The sequence below is a fragment of the Xenopus laevis genome, chromosome 3L (assembly GCF_017654675.1).
Source record: "Xenopus laevis strain J_2021 chromosome 3L, Xenopus_laevis_v10.1, whole genome shotgun sequence".
Taxonomy (NCBI): domain Eukaryota; kingdom Metazoa; phylum Chordata; class Amphibia; order Anura; family Pipidae; genus Xenopus; species Xenopus laevis.
The window spans coordinates 29,873,721-29,888,380 of NC_054375.1; the positions used below are offsets into that span (position 1 = coordinate 29,873,721).

General features: G+C 38.0%; 1 protein-coding gene across 1 annotated transcript in view; it reads right to left on the bottom strand.

Annotated features, from left to right (window-relative positions):
* Window positions 1-1,243: 1,243 nt before the first annotated feature.
* cxcl14.L (chemokine (C-X-C motif) ligand 14 L homeolog) overlaps window positions 1,244-14,660 on the bottom strand; it is a 29,785-nt gene continuing 16,368 nt past the window's right edge. Inside the window, 1 exon segment of the mRNA NM_001092729.1 lies at window positions 1,244-4,421. Within this exon segment, the coding sequence (NP_001086198.1) occupies window positions 4,406-4,421 (16 nt within the window). The 3' untranslated portion in view covers window positions 1,244-4,405.

The window sequence follows — 14,660 nt, forward strand, 5'->3', positions numbered from 1 at the left end:
TTTAGAAAGCTCAGTTTCTACCGAAAAAAACAATGTATAGTTTTCCTAGGTAAACTATAGGTTTCCCCTCAGAAAATGCCCCTAAAGTGAGAGAGCACAAAATTATGATTTGGCGCCAAAGTTGTAATCCAGCGCATCCTTGTGACGTCATGACGCCCGGCAGCATGAAGCCAACATCACACAGGCTGAGAACCAGAAAGTCCAATTTTATAAAATAAAAAAAATCACACATTTTTTCGGGATCTTTGCATTCGGAGTTTAGTAAATAACCTCCATAATATGATGTACAGAGTGATTTGCTTTACATTTTTATTATTGGTGTTTTTTTGAGTTATTTAGCTTTTTATTCAGCAGCTCTCCAGTTTGCAAGTTCAGCAGTCTTGTTGTTAGGGTCGAAATTACCCTAGCAGCCATGCGTTGTTTTCAATAAGAGACTGGAATGTGAATAGGAGAGGCCTGAATAGAAAAATAAGTAATAAAAAAGTAGCAATAGCAATAAATACTGTATGTTGCCTGACAGCATTTATTTTTTTAGATGGGGTCAGTGACCCTCATTTGAAAGCTGGAAAGAGTCAGAAGTAAAAGGGAAATCATTAATAAAAACTATAAAAAATAAATAAATAAAGAAGACCCATTAAAAAGTTGCTTAGAATTCACCATTCTATAACATACTAGGGGGCACATTTTCTAAGCTCGAGTGAAAGATTAGAATAAAAAATACTTTGAATTTCGAAGTTTTTTTTTGGCTAATTCGACTGTCGAATTGGCTACTTCGACCTTCGACTTCGAATCGAACGATTCAAACTAAAAATCGTTCGACCATTTGACCATTCAATAGTCGAAGTACTGTCTCTTTAAAAAAAACTTCAACCGCCTACTTCGCCACCTAAAACCTTCCGAGGTACAATGTTAGCCTATGGGGAAGGTCCCCATAGGCTTCCTAGCAATTTGGGATCGAAGGTAAATCGTTCAATCGATGAATTAAAATCCTTTGAATCGTTCGATTTGAAGGATTTAATCGTTCAATCGAATGATTTTAACTTAAAGGTGAACCCCATTTAAAGAGATAATATAATGACCTCTCTGTGTGCTGTAGATGTTTTTATTCTAATGTCTAAAGTAGGTCCATCGTGGTTTTCCAATATACTTGTTGCTTTAAGGTTCAGGGGGAAGCAGTGCACATACTGTATCGACTTATTTCTTACTATTCAAACAGGAGTGAAAAACAAAAGGTAGAAGACAGTTTTCATTTTCCCCCCCCCAGTTTATTTGAAAAAGAATTAAGAAACCAGCATGCAACTTTCTACGTAAGGAAAATACTTAAATATGACACGATAATTTAGCAATACAATACATTACATGTGTAGGTAATATACAAATATTTATACCAAGCGTTCCTGCTAAATTCTATTTACAAATTATAAAGGTATGATTTAATGGTCTGCTTTCTGTGGAAACTGCCAGTTGGAAATGTGTACTGTCTGAAAGCTGTATATATATATATATAGATTGTGTATATATTGATATATTATGTCCAGCTTGGTATCGGGTCACACCTGTTATTAGTTTTCATTGTACAGATATGGGATCCCCTATCCAGAAAGCTCTGAATTATGGGAAGGCCATCACAGAGCACATTTTAAGCAAATAATTCTAATTTTTAAAAACAATTTCCTTTTTCTCTGTAATAGTAAAACAGTAGCTTGTACTTGATCCCAACTAGGATATACTTCATTCTTAATGGCAGAGAAACAATCCTATTGGGTTTATTCAATATTGAAATGTTTTTTTAGCATTCTAGAGGCGTGGAGTTCCAAATTATGGAAAGATCCCGGGTTTTGATAATAGATCCCATACCTGTAAATCTAATTTTGGCTACACATCTCAGACAGTTAACATTAGTATTATAATTTGTACAAGTCAAGGATCAGTTATCTGGAAACCCCTTATCCAGTAAGCTCTGAATCACAGGAAGGCCATCTCCCATATACTCAATCTTAATCACATGCATGTGCCCTAACATGGCCGCTTGAACCAGGAGCTTCCTTCCAGTGAAAAGGGCAAATTTAAAAAAAAACGTGGGTTATTCCCAACTGAAGTGCGGGCTCTATTAGTCCGCACCGGTGATGGGGGGAAATATTTTAGTTTAACCCTTTTTAGGGTGCCCTTTAAGCTGGACACATACAGGCATTTTGTTAATTTGACTATAAAAACTGGTACCAGAAATGTCCAGTACAAGGACTTGATCCAAACTTCTGGTGGTTTGCAAAATGATTGAATTTAGATGGTAGGTCATTATCCATTTGCCCTTTGATTGTGCCCCTGATTTACCAATGCGTCACCTAGAACCTGACTAATTCCATGCAGGTTATTCCAGCATTTGGGTCGTTTGGATGTGGGCACACAGGTTTGGTTGAAAATGTTCCATTGATACCTGTCATCTCTATCCATATTAAGTCCTAGCCATAAATGGATACAGAAACCAATAGAAACTCCACGTTTGTGTGCTGAACTGTAGCTTCTCTGTTCTAATATTTACACAGTATGGAAATTGCTTCTAAATCCTACAACATTGATTCCAATGCCAGAATGTTGAGTGTCCATGTTTAGTTATGGATAGGGAAGCAGTGGTGGCAGCTTATTTAAATCAAAAACTGTTGATCCAGCGATACAACAAAGTTCTCTGAGTTCCATGAATTCCCCTTGTCTGGCATCTTCCATATAAGGTTTGTATGGAGGCTCCCCAGTTTATTCATTCACATGGTATTGGCGTCTCTAGTGTTTGGGTAGGGGAGTTCAGGAAAGGGGGTGTTAGGGTATTTAGTCAATTTGAGGTTTTTGTTTACAATTTTCAGCAATTGTAGATGCTAGTAAATTAAAATCTCTATTGATTAAGGTTTTTTTTTTTGTTTACTAAAATCCGAATGTATCTCATTTTATTTTAAAAAACCACACCCATGCCTGATTTTAGCTTATTTATTAAAATAAAAACTCTATTAAAATCAGATTGTGGAATAACTCGATAAAATAGAGCAAAAGACCGAATCACTCCCGATTTGCTCACATTTTTCATGCTTTTTTTTCCTGAATTGCTTGAATTTTTCTGGCTTTTTCCAGAATAGCTTGTATTTTTTGGCCTTTTTTCCTAAATTGCTTGAATTTTTCGGGCTTTTTTCCCCGAATTGCTTGAATTTTTGGAGCTTTTTCCCCGAATTGCTCGAATTTTTCAGGCTTTTTTCCCCAATTTGCTTGAATTTTTTTGAGTTTTTGCCAGAAAACCCCAAGTCAGATTTTCGGGCTAAACCCATCGCAGACCTCGAAAACTGAGATAGGCGTTGACTTACAGAGGACCTCAACATGTCTGAGATGGGAGATTTTTGGAATATGGCTTTTTGCAGCATCAGGGTATAATAAATCAGGGAGTTTTCGAGTGCAAAAAAAATAAAATTTTTAGAAATTTTAACATTCGGATTTTAATACATAACCATCTAAATGTCTTGCATCACAATTTACATTTTTGGGGAGGGGGTTTTATTATTCTTTTTTTATCTGGCACTTGAGACAGAAGTAGCCACTTATTGAGTGTATTTCTCATTAATTCCTCTCATTCTCTTGCTCTGAAGTTTACAAAATCTAGCAGTTGGCACTGCTAATGCGGTGGGCAAGAATGGGTTAAACAAGCGTATTTTGTACCAATAAATACTAACAAAACAGAGAAGCAATCTGTATTAGAAACCGATCATTTACCAAAACATTTCCTCATGCTAAATAATCCAGCAAACATTTGCCAGACTTTGTGAGATTAAAAAAAAAGGAATTTTTGAAGGAATCTTTATGATATCAAAGTGCGCTATATCCACAAAGTGACAGTTTTTAAAATATGAAGCCATTAAGCTGCAACTAAAAGGTAACACTTTGTAGAGGAGTCCAAGCTATTTTACAGGCAAAGGCCTTCCATGCTATGGATTATGTATACAGCACGAGAAGAAGAGTTTGAATTAAAAAGAGGAGAAGTTCTACTGCTGTCGGCCAATGTAGGCAGCTCAAGAGGAAATTCGGGGACACTAGCGTACCTTCCCATGTAATGAACTTATAAAGCTCATATAGACAGTTCTATTAACCTATCAAACAAGCGCAGACTATGGATCATAAAAGAACGGCAGTACAAGTCCAATGTCATGGAATATGCAGGCGTATATAAACTCAGAAGTGTAGGAGACAATTATGAGTTCTAAAAAACCCTCTGTGTATGACTAGAAACCGTTAAAACTGGCTCTTCTTAAAGAGTGCCTCGTAATAAAGTCCAAACACCATCTGTATGTGAAGCACAGGAAAGAATCTGTGTTCCGTTAACCTCTTCAGCCAAAGGGCCCACGTCAAGATTCCTTTCCAGCCGCGTTTTCATTTAATCTTCATATACTCTAAAAAAAGAAAAACAAAAAAGAAAGTGTGTTTGAGAAGGAAACTTTCAAGAAACACTGTTGATATATGCTGGGTATGTGGGGAAAAAAAAAAGTTTATTTTGGAAAGTTTCAATGCAACATTTTTTCATATAGATACAGGTATGGGATCCGTTATCCGGAAAGCTCTGAATTACGGGAAGGCCGTCTGCCATAGACTCCATTTTATTTAAATAATTAACATTTTCTAGTATTATCTTTTTCTGTGTAATCATAAAATAGTAGCTTTTATTTGATCCAAACTTAGATATAATTAATCCTTATTGGAGGCAAAACCAGCCTATTGGGTTTATTTAATGTTTACTTGATTTTCTAGTATATGAAGATCCAAATTATAGAAAGATCCGGTATCCAGAAAACCCAGCTTCCGAGAATTCTGGATAACATACCTGTGATATATTTCATCACAAATTCTGAATCTTCAAAGAGTTTTAAATCATTTTGTTGATAGTTTTGTAAAAAAAATGTCTAAAATCTGAATTAAGCACAGCTTGTAGTTTGAATTTCTTTTCTGAATTAGTCTCCACCACCTCTACAAGAAGACTATTTCATGTATTTATCACCCCTTGGGCCAGTAAGAAAAAGTTATCTCACAGTTTATCTGGTGAAAACTCATGGACGAGATTCCAAACTTTTCTCCTAATTCAGTTCTATTTTTTTTCCCATAGACTTCAATGGAGTTTTCACGTGATAAACCGTGGGAGTTGAATTGCATCACAAATTGAATCTCGTCCATGAGTTTTCACCTGATAAACCTTTTTCTCGCTGAATTGAATCTGGCCCTTTGTCAGAGGAAGTTTTTCCTTAATTTCTTCTTTCTCCGGACAAATTTCCAGTTTTTGTTGCTTTCACATGTCATCTTTCCCTAACATCTTCTAACTAGTGATGGGTGAATAAATGAAAAGTCAATTTGAGATGCAATTCAATTCAGAAAAACTTATATCATGGTTTTATCGCTTGAAAACTCTATTGAAGTCTACAGGAAAAAACTGGAACTAAGTAGGCAGGGCCGATCATGTGCATTTTGCGGGGTTCGTTTTGCCGCGCCCTCCCCACGGCACTCACTTTTCCAGACCAGGACGGGGTAAGGGGGGTCCACGTCGCTAATGCAGAGTGTGCAGTTGCGCGCTCTGCACTAGAAGAGCCGAATTTCCGGGTTGAAAACCGGAAATTTGGCTGTTAGTTACCAGGAGCGGTATTTTTGCCGCCCCTGGTAACCAGGGGGCGCTGCCGTCTGAGCGGAGCGCCCCTGTGAGTAGGGAGAAAAGTTTTTTCTCCTCTAATTGGATCCTATCCATGAGTTTTCAAGTGATAAATCATGAGATACTTTTTTCTCATTGGATCTGGCTCAAGCTTTGATAATTAAACCATGAATCATCCTTATTTGCCTTCCTGTATACCGGGTCTCCAATTTGTAAGCAAAACAGGTTTTTTTTTGGAAAAATCAACGCTCTGTACTATGGAAAATTCTCTCTACTCCAGCGATATAAATAAAGAACAAACATCATTGTAACATTGATCTTGAATTCATTATTTTTCTATTAAAAAAGTGAAATAATGGCACAGAAATTCAGGCCCCATACTGTATGTGAGAAGTATCCTTATTAGTAAGACATTAGTAACCTCTAGCACTTAACCTGCAAGCCCCAATGTCAAACATCAGTCTCTGTAGTTTGCATATTTCTCTTGAGAACTTGTTATTGTCTTTGTGAAAGTGCAGGCTCAGGGGTTTGCTATTAGCCCAGTGGCACAGTTACAATTATTATGCATACTTCTCTTGGTTCCCAGACACACTGTTAATGTAAAAAAAAACTAATTATGCTTAAAAGCTAAGCACATACATAGAAGCTCACATTTCTGCCGCTGCTCATAGATTCTTGTGTAGCTCAAATGATTTGGGAAGAATCCATTCACGTTTGTTAAACATTTGTATATTAATAATAATCATGCTTTACAACTGTGATGTTTGTGAGAGGCAGTGTCTTTAAGGTATCAATCATTCAGATATAGGAAGAGATCATCCAATAGTGAAGTAGTTGCCAAAGTAGCCTATGAGTAAGTGCCCACTCCAGGCACGAAACGCGTCAGGATTATGTCCTAATAAAAGATTTTTTTAATTTTATTACATACTTTTGGCTCACTATTGGATGATCTCTTCCTATATCTGAATACTTTATATATTACAAAAAGTCTGTCAAGCCCTTGGACTGGGGGTTACCTTTGTAAGAAACCATTCTATAAGTTATTGATTGATTTTTCATTCTTTTGGGGGAATGTGATAAAAGTCGGTAATGGAAAAAATATTTGCAATGCGAAAAGTTATGCCTCTTTGCGAAGAAATGTTCCTTTGCGCGAATTTAATATATCTTTTTGCAAACCCGGAAACGGTTTAGCCACCACCTCCGACAGTGGAAGAAGATTTGCGAATTGTATCGTTTGCGCCACTTCTTACTGAAAAAGTTATGTTTGCGCTAAAAGATAACGACACCTTCAAGCTCTTCTTAATGGAATTGTTCAGTGTAAAAATAAAAACTGGGTAAATAGATAGGCTGTGCAAAATAAAAAAATGTTTCTAATATAGTTAGTTAGCCAAAAATGTAATGTATAAAGGCTGGAGTGATTTGATGTATAACATGTCAGTCAGGACACTACTTTTCAGCTCTCTTGGTTTACACTGACTGGTTACCCTGGTTACTAGGCAGTAACCAATCAGAGACATGAGGGTGGGCCACATGGGTCATATCTGTTGCTTTTGAATCTGAGCTGAAGGCTAAGGGTCAATTACAAACTCAGTGAACAGAAATGTACCATGTGGCCCCCCTTCAAGTCGCTGACTAACTCAGTTATAGAGCTGAAAAGCAGGAAGTTGGATTCTGGCTGTTTTATTAGACATCTGTTCACTCCAGCCTTTATACATTAAATTTTTGGCTAACTAACTACATTAGAAACATTTTTTATTTTGCACAGCCTGTCTATTTACCCAGTTTTTATTTTCACACTGAACTATTCCTTTAAAAGTGGGAAGTGCGCAATAAAAATGTGCAATGAAATTTCGCAATGTAATAGCAGTTTAAAAGCAGAGTATTACATTGCGAAATGTGAATTTTAATTCTTATTTGTGCAAATTGTTTTGCTTTTTCCCCCATTAATTGCTTATTTTTTTATTTTTGACTCAAGAAACGGAGCCACACACCGCTATCTATGCGGTGATTAGTGTCGGTAAGGTGCTGCATGATATGTCGGCAAATATAAAGCATAATGCTCAGTCCCCATTTGCTTCCCTAGTCTCTTCAATTGCTTGCAGCTTTCTGATGTTTGGATAATGGCAAGTCAATAGAATGGATGTATTATTTTTGATCTGAGTTTAATGTGCTATGTTTTAAACAGAAGGGTAGCACAGCCAATACTTAAAGGGGTGGTTCACCTTTACGTTAACTTATGGTATGTTATAGAATGGACACTTCTAAGCACCTTTTCAGTTGGTCTTCATTATATATATATATATATATATTTTTTTTTTTTTAATTATTTGCCATCTTCTTCTGACTCTTTCCATCTTTCAAATGGGGGTCATTGATCCCAAGTAGAACAACATATTTATTGTTATTGCTACATCTTATTACTTATCTTTGTATTCAGCCCCTCTCCTATTCATATTCTAGGGGAATTAGAAGCATAGCAACCAGATTGCTGAAAAATACCCTTGAAAACTCAATTTTTCATGGAAAAACAACTCAACCTTTGATAAAAGGCCCAGAAGCTACAAACTATTTGAGACAACTTTCATACTGCATTCTTCAGCTTTTCCTTTAATTATTTAGAGCCCCGGTGTCAAACTGCATTCCTTTGGGGTTAAAAACGTAGGAAGTCCCGGCTTTAATCCCGCAAACTTGACTTGTACCAAATGTGAAAAATGTGACTGACATGCCATTACACAAGTATTTGTTCTTTGCTCTTTAGAACTATGTAATTGCTGCAGTAGGAAAAGTAGTGGTTCATTAGTGTCATATTTTGTACATTATCTGCTGTAGACGGCTTAACAAATAGTCTTTTACTATGTGACGCATTGGAAATATAAACAGAGCCATCTGAAATGAAATGCAACTGCAGGTAACCAGAAAAACTTGTCATTATCAGTCTCATTTTCTCTGCTTGCATCAGTACTGGTGGAAAAAAGGCCAATCCGATGCTGTGGATTTTGGCCCAAAAATTACACAGTTGTGCACTTTGGCACCGGCCACTGATTGCTGTTGTCTCTCTCCATGAAAAGCAGAGGATCGGGTTGTGTTTCCTGCGAAAATTCGAGTTTTCAATTTGTTTGGTTTTTTTTTGGTTAAAGGAAATCTACGTATACCCCCAAAATTAATACTTAAGCAACAGATTTATAACATATTATATCATATTAAGTGGCATATTAAAGAATCTTACCAAACTGGTATATATATTTAAGTAAATCTTGCCCTTTTACATCACTTGCACATTATTTGAGATTCATTATTAGGTATGGGCGAATTTGACCCGTTTTGTTTCGACAAAAATTCGCCGCCAAAATATTCTATGGGCGTCAAAATAAAATTTGTCGCACGTCAAAATTTCTTTTATTTTGACGCACGACACCTTACAAGTCTGTGGGCGTCATTTTTTCGGCTAAAAAAATCACCCATCCCTATTTATTATAGCCCGACCCTGGAAATAACTCAAATCAGAAAATACCCCATCTAAAACCTGTTCAGGATGCAATGGCAGAGGTCCTTTGAACCATTTGCCCGAAAACTTGAATGATTCGAGAGATTTGAGGGTTTTTCTCGATTTCCGGACTCAAACTGGCAGAATTGGATATATATATATATATATATATATATATATATATATGTATATATATATATATATGTATATATATATATAAAGTCCAAACTCTGGTAGATAAAGCAAAAAGCACCACACTCACAGGACTTTAGAAGGTGCAAAATCAAAAAATGATGTTTATGTCAGAAATAAACATAATTTTTTGATTTTGCACCTTCTAAAGTCCTGTGAGTGCGGTTCTTTTTGCTTTATATATATATATATATATATATATATATATATATATATATATATATATATATATATATATATATATATATATATATATATATATATTTATACATAAAGAAGCTAGTATTTGGGGGCCCGTTAAGATTTATAAACAAAATTGGTAGGATTGTTAATTCTGCTGCAAGGCCAAAAGGCATTCACTCTCCGTTCCTCTTTCTCATTCACATAGAAATACATTTGCTTAAAGGCACAACATATGCTCCTTTTCTTCATGCCATTAACAACAGTTGTTCTGGAATTCCATCAATTCTATCTTCTGGGTGCATTTCATTTAAGTATGAATCATGTTACAGATTCTCAGAAATATTTAATCCATGATGATGTGTTTTAAACACATTTTACATTGTTTTCATTTCTATACTGTGTTAAAGCTATTCATTGTTATAACTGGCAGTTTATCCTGTGTCCTAGCTCTTGTTCTTCTTATTCACCATCTCTAATCCATACAGTTCCACTGATCTAAACTCTGCCTGGTGTCTGATTGCAGGCCCTTTACATTTCCTCCCACAAGCCTGTTATTTAAGGGAAAATTCGCTTTTCAGTTGACTTTTAGTATGTTATAGAATGGCCAATTCTAAGCAACTTTTCAATTGGTCTTCATGATCTATTTTTATAGTGTGTATAGATTTTCAGGTGCGGGTATACTCGTGGGTCTCATCTAAATTTCTTATGTAATATTGTCTATATTTTACTCCTTTTAAAGTTTTACAAAACTTGTTTCTGTCCCCTCCCACTTTTGATGATGTCACTTCCAGTTTGCAGCACCGTCACTTCCTGTTTGATGGTGGCCGGCGGGTTGCGTATAAGGCAGTTGAGAGTCCTGGTCGGGTAGCGGACCAAAGTGGGTAAATATGCGGGTTGCGGTTCAGGTCGCAGGTTCGGGTCCGGGTTTTAGAAATAGGTTCCACGCCTAATTTATAACCCTGTCATGGCCCTGTTGTTATCCAGTTCTTGGCTTACTTCCCCCAGGCTTTATGATTTTTTTTTAATTAATAGTAGCAGTTAATTGGGTACTTAACGGTGGATAGGTGGTGTGTAAACTGACCAGTGCAGCCAAATCATTTGGCATGACAGGCTGTCATTGGCTGAAATTGATTTGCCATGAAATAAGTTCCCTCCTGTGGATGGCCAGGGTTGTTAACTCCGAGGTTGGATTGAACCCTATGCCATATTTTGATGAACTGGACATTCATAATCTTGTGTTTCACCCTCTTGCCCTGTGAATGATCAGGATGGGCAAATATGCCAAAAATAAAATAATCCAAACAGATCAGCAGCAATCCAACAAAATCCAATCACTGATGAACTGAAGTTTCTATTTTTACTTTTTCTTATGGTTGACTGTGTATCTAATGTAAATGTATCAGGGGGAAATAGCCGAGGCTCCTCACTCATAGACTGACATACGCTCTCAAATAAATATTTGTACAGAATTTTCCAGACTAATCCGAAGTCTCTGTCGCAAGCACAAGGTATGTGGCCCACTCTAAACCTCCTATAAATAGACTGGATCTCATCATCATGTTCTCCATAAGGTTAGAACATGAATTTACTAAGGCAAGTAGAAAGCAGCACATCTATGTGCATGGAGGAGATGAAAGTCTGTTGTATGACATATTTATGATTTGTTTTCATTTAGCAAAGGTCTCCTGCCTGATTTTTGTTTGCTTTATTTTTTTTTTTATATTGGCTTTTTGTTCTTGGGATGACAAAGGCTTACTTGGTCTTTCTGGAAGGCCCCTGATTATTTTCATGTTTTTAAACATCTGCAAAAAGCAGCAACATGACTAGGAAACAATTAAAAGAGACAGAAAAATGGATGTTGGAAAATAAAATGGAAGACATTGCTGTTTATTCTGCTACAGAAATCATTACTTGGCTCTGAAGGCTTAACTGTAAACACAACTGCTTTAGCATGACAACTTATTTATTATTTTTGGGCAAGGTGTATAGCGCCAAGAAAGGGAATACAGGGCTCCTTGCCCCTATGCAGTTTAACTAAAGGCCAAAAAAAATCTTTGGAGGGGCCGTCACATACAGCAGCTCCAATGTGCACCCCTCCTTCCCTGGGGAGGGGGATTTCAATGCTATAAAGCAGTGATCCCCAACCAGAGGCTTTCCCAACCCCTTGGTGTTGCTCCCAGTGGCCTCAAAGCAGGGGCTTATTTTTGAATTCCAGACTTAATAGATGGCCGAGTTTGTCCCGTTTTGCTTCGCCGAAAAAACTTGCGAATTTCCCACGAAAAATGCATTGAAGTCAATGGGCGTCATTTATTTTGAGGCGCGTCAATTTCGACACCCGCAACAATTTTTATACACGCCTATTTTGTCCAAATGCATAAAGTCAATGGGCGTCCGAATAATTTTGATGCGCAAAATGTTTATCCGCGTAACTATTCTGATGCGAGCCCACATTTTTTTTTAAGCGGCGGATTTTTCGCCAAATTTTCTCGGCGCCCACGACGAAACTCTGCATTTTAGTGATTTGCCGTAGTCTGAGCGCATTTACGATGGTTTGAAGCGGCTGCTGGCGACAATTAGCCCTTTAGTAAATCTGCCCCGTGTGTGCCACTTGCCAAAGATCTCAAATTCACATTCATTCCCATTTATATTCATGTTCTCTCAACTCATACCCTTTATTGTACCAGCACTGACTGACACCTCCCAAGCTTGACAAGACTAGTGGTTCAGAGAGACTTAACGGTATGTACAAGATGTAATGTATAATTGCTAGGTTCTTTCTTCTGAAGGTGGTGCCATCACATGCAGCAAACATATTAATCAGGTTGAGTATTTGCTAGCTCTAAGGCAGATCTGTTTACACTGCTATGTGTCTATTAACTTTGACAGCTTTTCCATAAAGATGATTTGTAAAATTAAAAAAAGAAAGTGAAACACCTGTAAATCACACAAGCGTCTGTAAGATAGCGACACATTGTACTACTGAGCAAAGGGGCACATTTACTAAAGTGTGAATTGTCGATGTTTAGGGAAAATTTGCCAAAAAAACAATTCGCCACGGCATTGTGTGTTTACTAAATGGTGAAGCGGTCAATTCGCAATCATAAAACCTCAGCACTATAGAATTTTCGCACTATTCCACCATTGAATTTTCGCCAAGCGTGCCCAAAAAGAGTTAATGAGGAGTATCAGGGCTCATGATTGCAGGGGGTTAACTATTAAGTTGGTTATACACAGGGACATACTACATGGAGCTGATCTAATCATTGGGGGAACAATGCTTACAACAGGACCAAGCACATAAAGGTATCCATTATTGATGGGCGAATTTGTCCCGTTTTGGCCCAAATTTCCAGCGAAATTGGCAAAATATTTGCAAAACTGCGATTTTGACGTGTCAAAATTTTTTCGATGCCCGCAAATTTTTGCCAGCGAATTTTAATGGCAAATTCATCATCATCATTTATTTATATAGCGCTGTCAAGATACGCAGTGAATTCATGAATTCATTTGCCGGTGGGCAAAACGCGCAAATTCGCCACGATCAAACAGACAAACACCGGAAATGATGCAGTTCCTTTACTTGTGGTGAATCAGATTCAATTGCGTCAAGTGTAACGTCCCCCCCCCCCCGCAGTGACATTGGAATTCTGGGAAACATTCTGCATTGTGGGAAAAACAGTGATTGTATTCAAAATTGCATTTTTCTCACTGCACTTGCAGACGTAAATGAGCCCTTATATATGTTTCCAGGTTACTGAAAACACTTAATAGACATAAGGACCATTAGGTTTTTAAACGTTTTATCCATAAAAACAGGGTTGGAATGGGCCGGTGGCCCAGGCCTGCTCCTCGTGGGCGCATTAGATTGTAAGCTCTCTGCACCTGATCTCTGCCCCCCGCATCGATCGAGAAAAGTGGTATATGGTGGGGCAGGGGTGTTTGGCTGGGGGGTCATGGAGGGGGCCCAGGGGGGTGTAGGCCCCAATGCTGCAGTCCCAGTGGGCCAAGACCCCCCCAGTCTGATGCTGCATGAGAATGTCTGTATATAGCAGTTGTTTCTTTCATGAGAGCACAATGCCTTACTTCCAATAACTTTCTGTTTGTGAGCTGAACTGTTTGAAAGTTTTATATTTCTTATATACCTTTTCATTAACCTGGTGTGCTGGCGCTGATATAGGGTTGCCACCTTTTCTGGTGGGGGGACAAAAGGGGGTGGTCTGTGACGCAAAAGGGGGCAGAGTCACATATCGTGATGCAAAAGGGGGCGGAGCAACACATGCAATGGCCAGGAGGTTGAAAAAAAGGTAAGTTCTGAGCAAATTGGGAGCAGACCAAGGGCTTTTTTTTAAGGGTATTACAAATTACCGGCAACTACATTGCTGGTAAATTTGTAATACCGGCCCCGGCCTTGGCACGTGTTTTACCGGCTGGGTGGCAACCCTAGTTAAGTATGAGATAGGTAGGTTTATTCTTAAAGCAATACTGACATGTTCCTATAAAAATAATAAAGCAAATTGTGCACCCGTAATGGTTCCCCGAAAAGCCCCCAGCCCCACGAACCTGTAAGCTGCCAACCTACTCAATACTAACAGATCTTCTGCCTTCCTTCCATGACGCTGGGCTGGGGGCAGAGCGATCCTTTCATAGGCTGAAGTCCTGTTTTCATTCGTAATCAGCCTATGGAGCGATAGCTGCGCCCCCAGCCCAGCGTCACCGAAACGGCTCAGAAGGACTTTTAGCTGTGTCGGAGGGTCGGGTTTGCGGGGGCTGGGGGCGGCTTTGCGGCGGGCTTTGAGGGGAATGATTACAGGTGCAGCATTTACTTAATACTGATATGTTCCTATGATTTTTATAGGAACGTGTCAGTATGGCTTTAAGTTGAATTTGTATGTAACTTGAAACATTTAAATTTACCTATTAAATGCAACAAGACAGATGTTTGTCTTATCATAGTATTAATTTTTACATTTCTGTGCTCTGCAGAAGACAACACACACCAGAGGGGATTGGGGCAGATGGTTTATTAAAGCTAAATGCTAATAAAGGCCAAGCAAACCACAGTACATTCCTGTAATAGCCTCTGTATGTACAGTGATTATGAGTTGTTTGTGTCAGGTGTATGTAACGCGAGGACTCCCA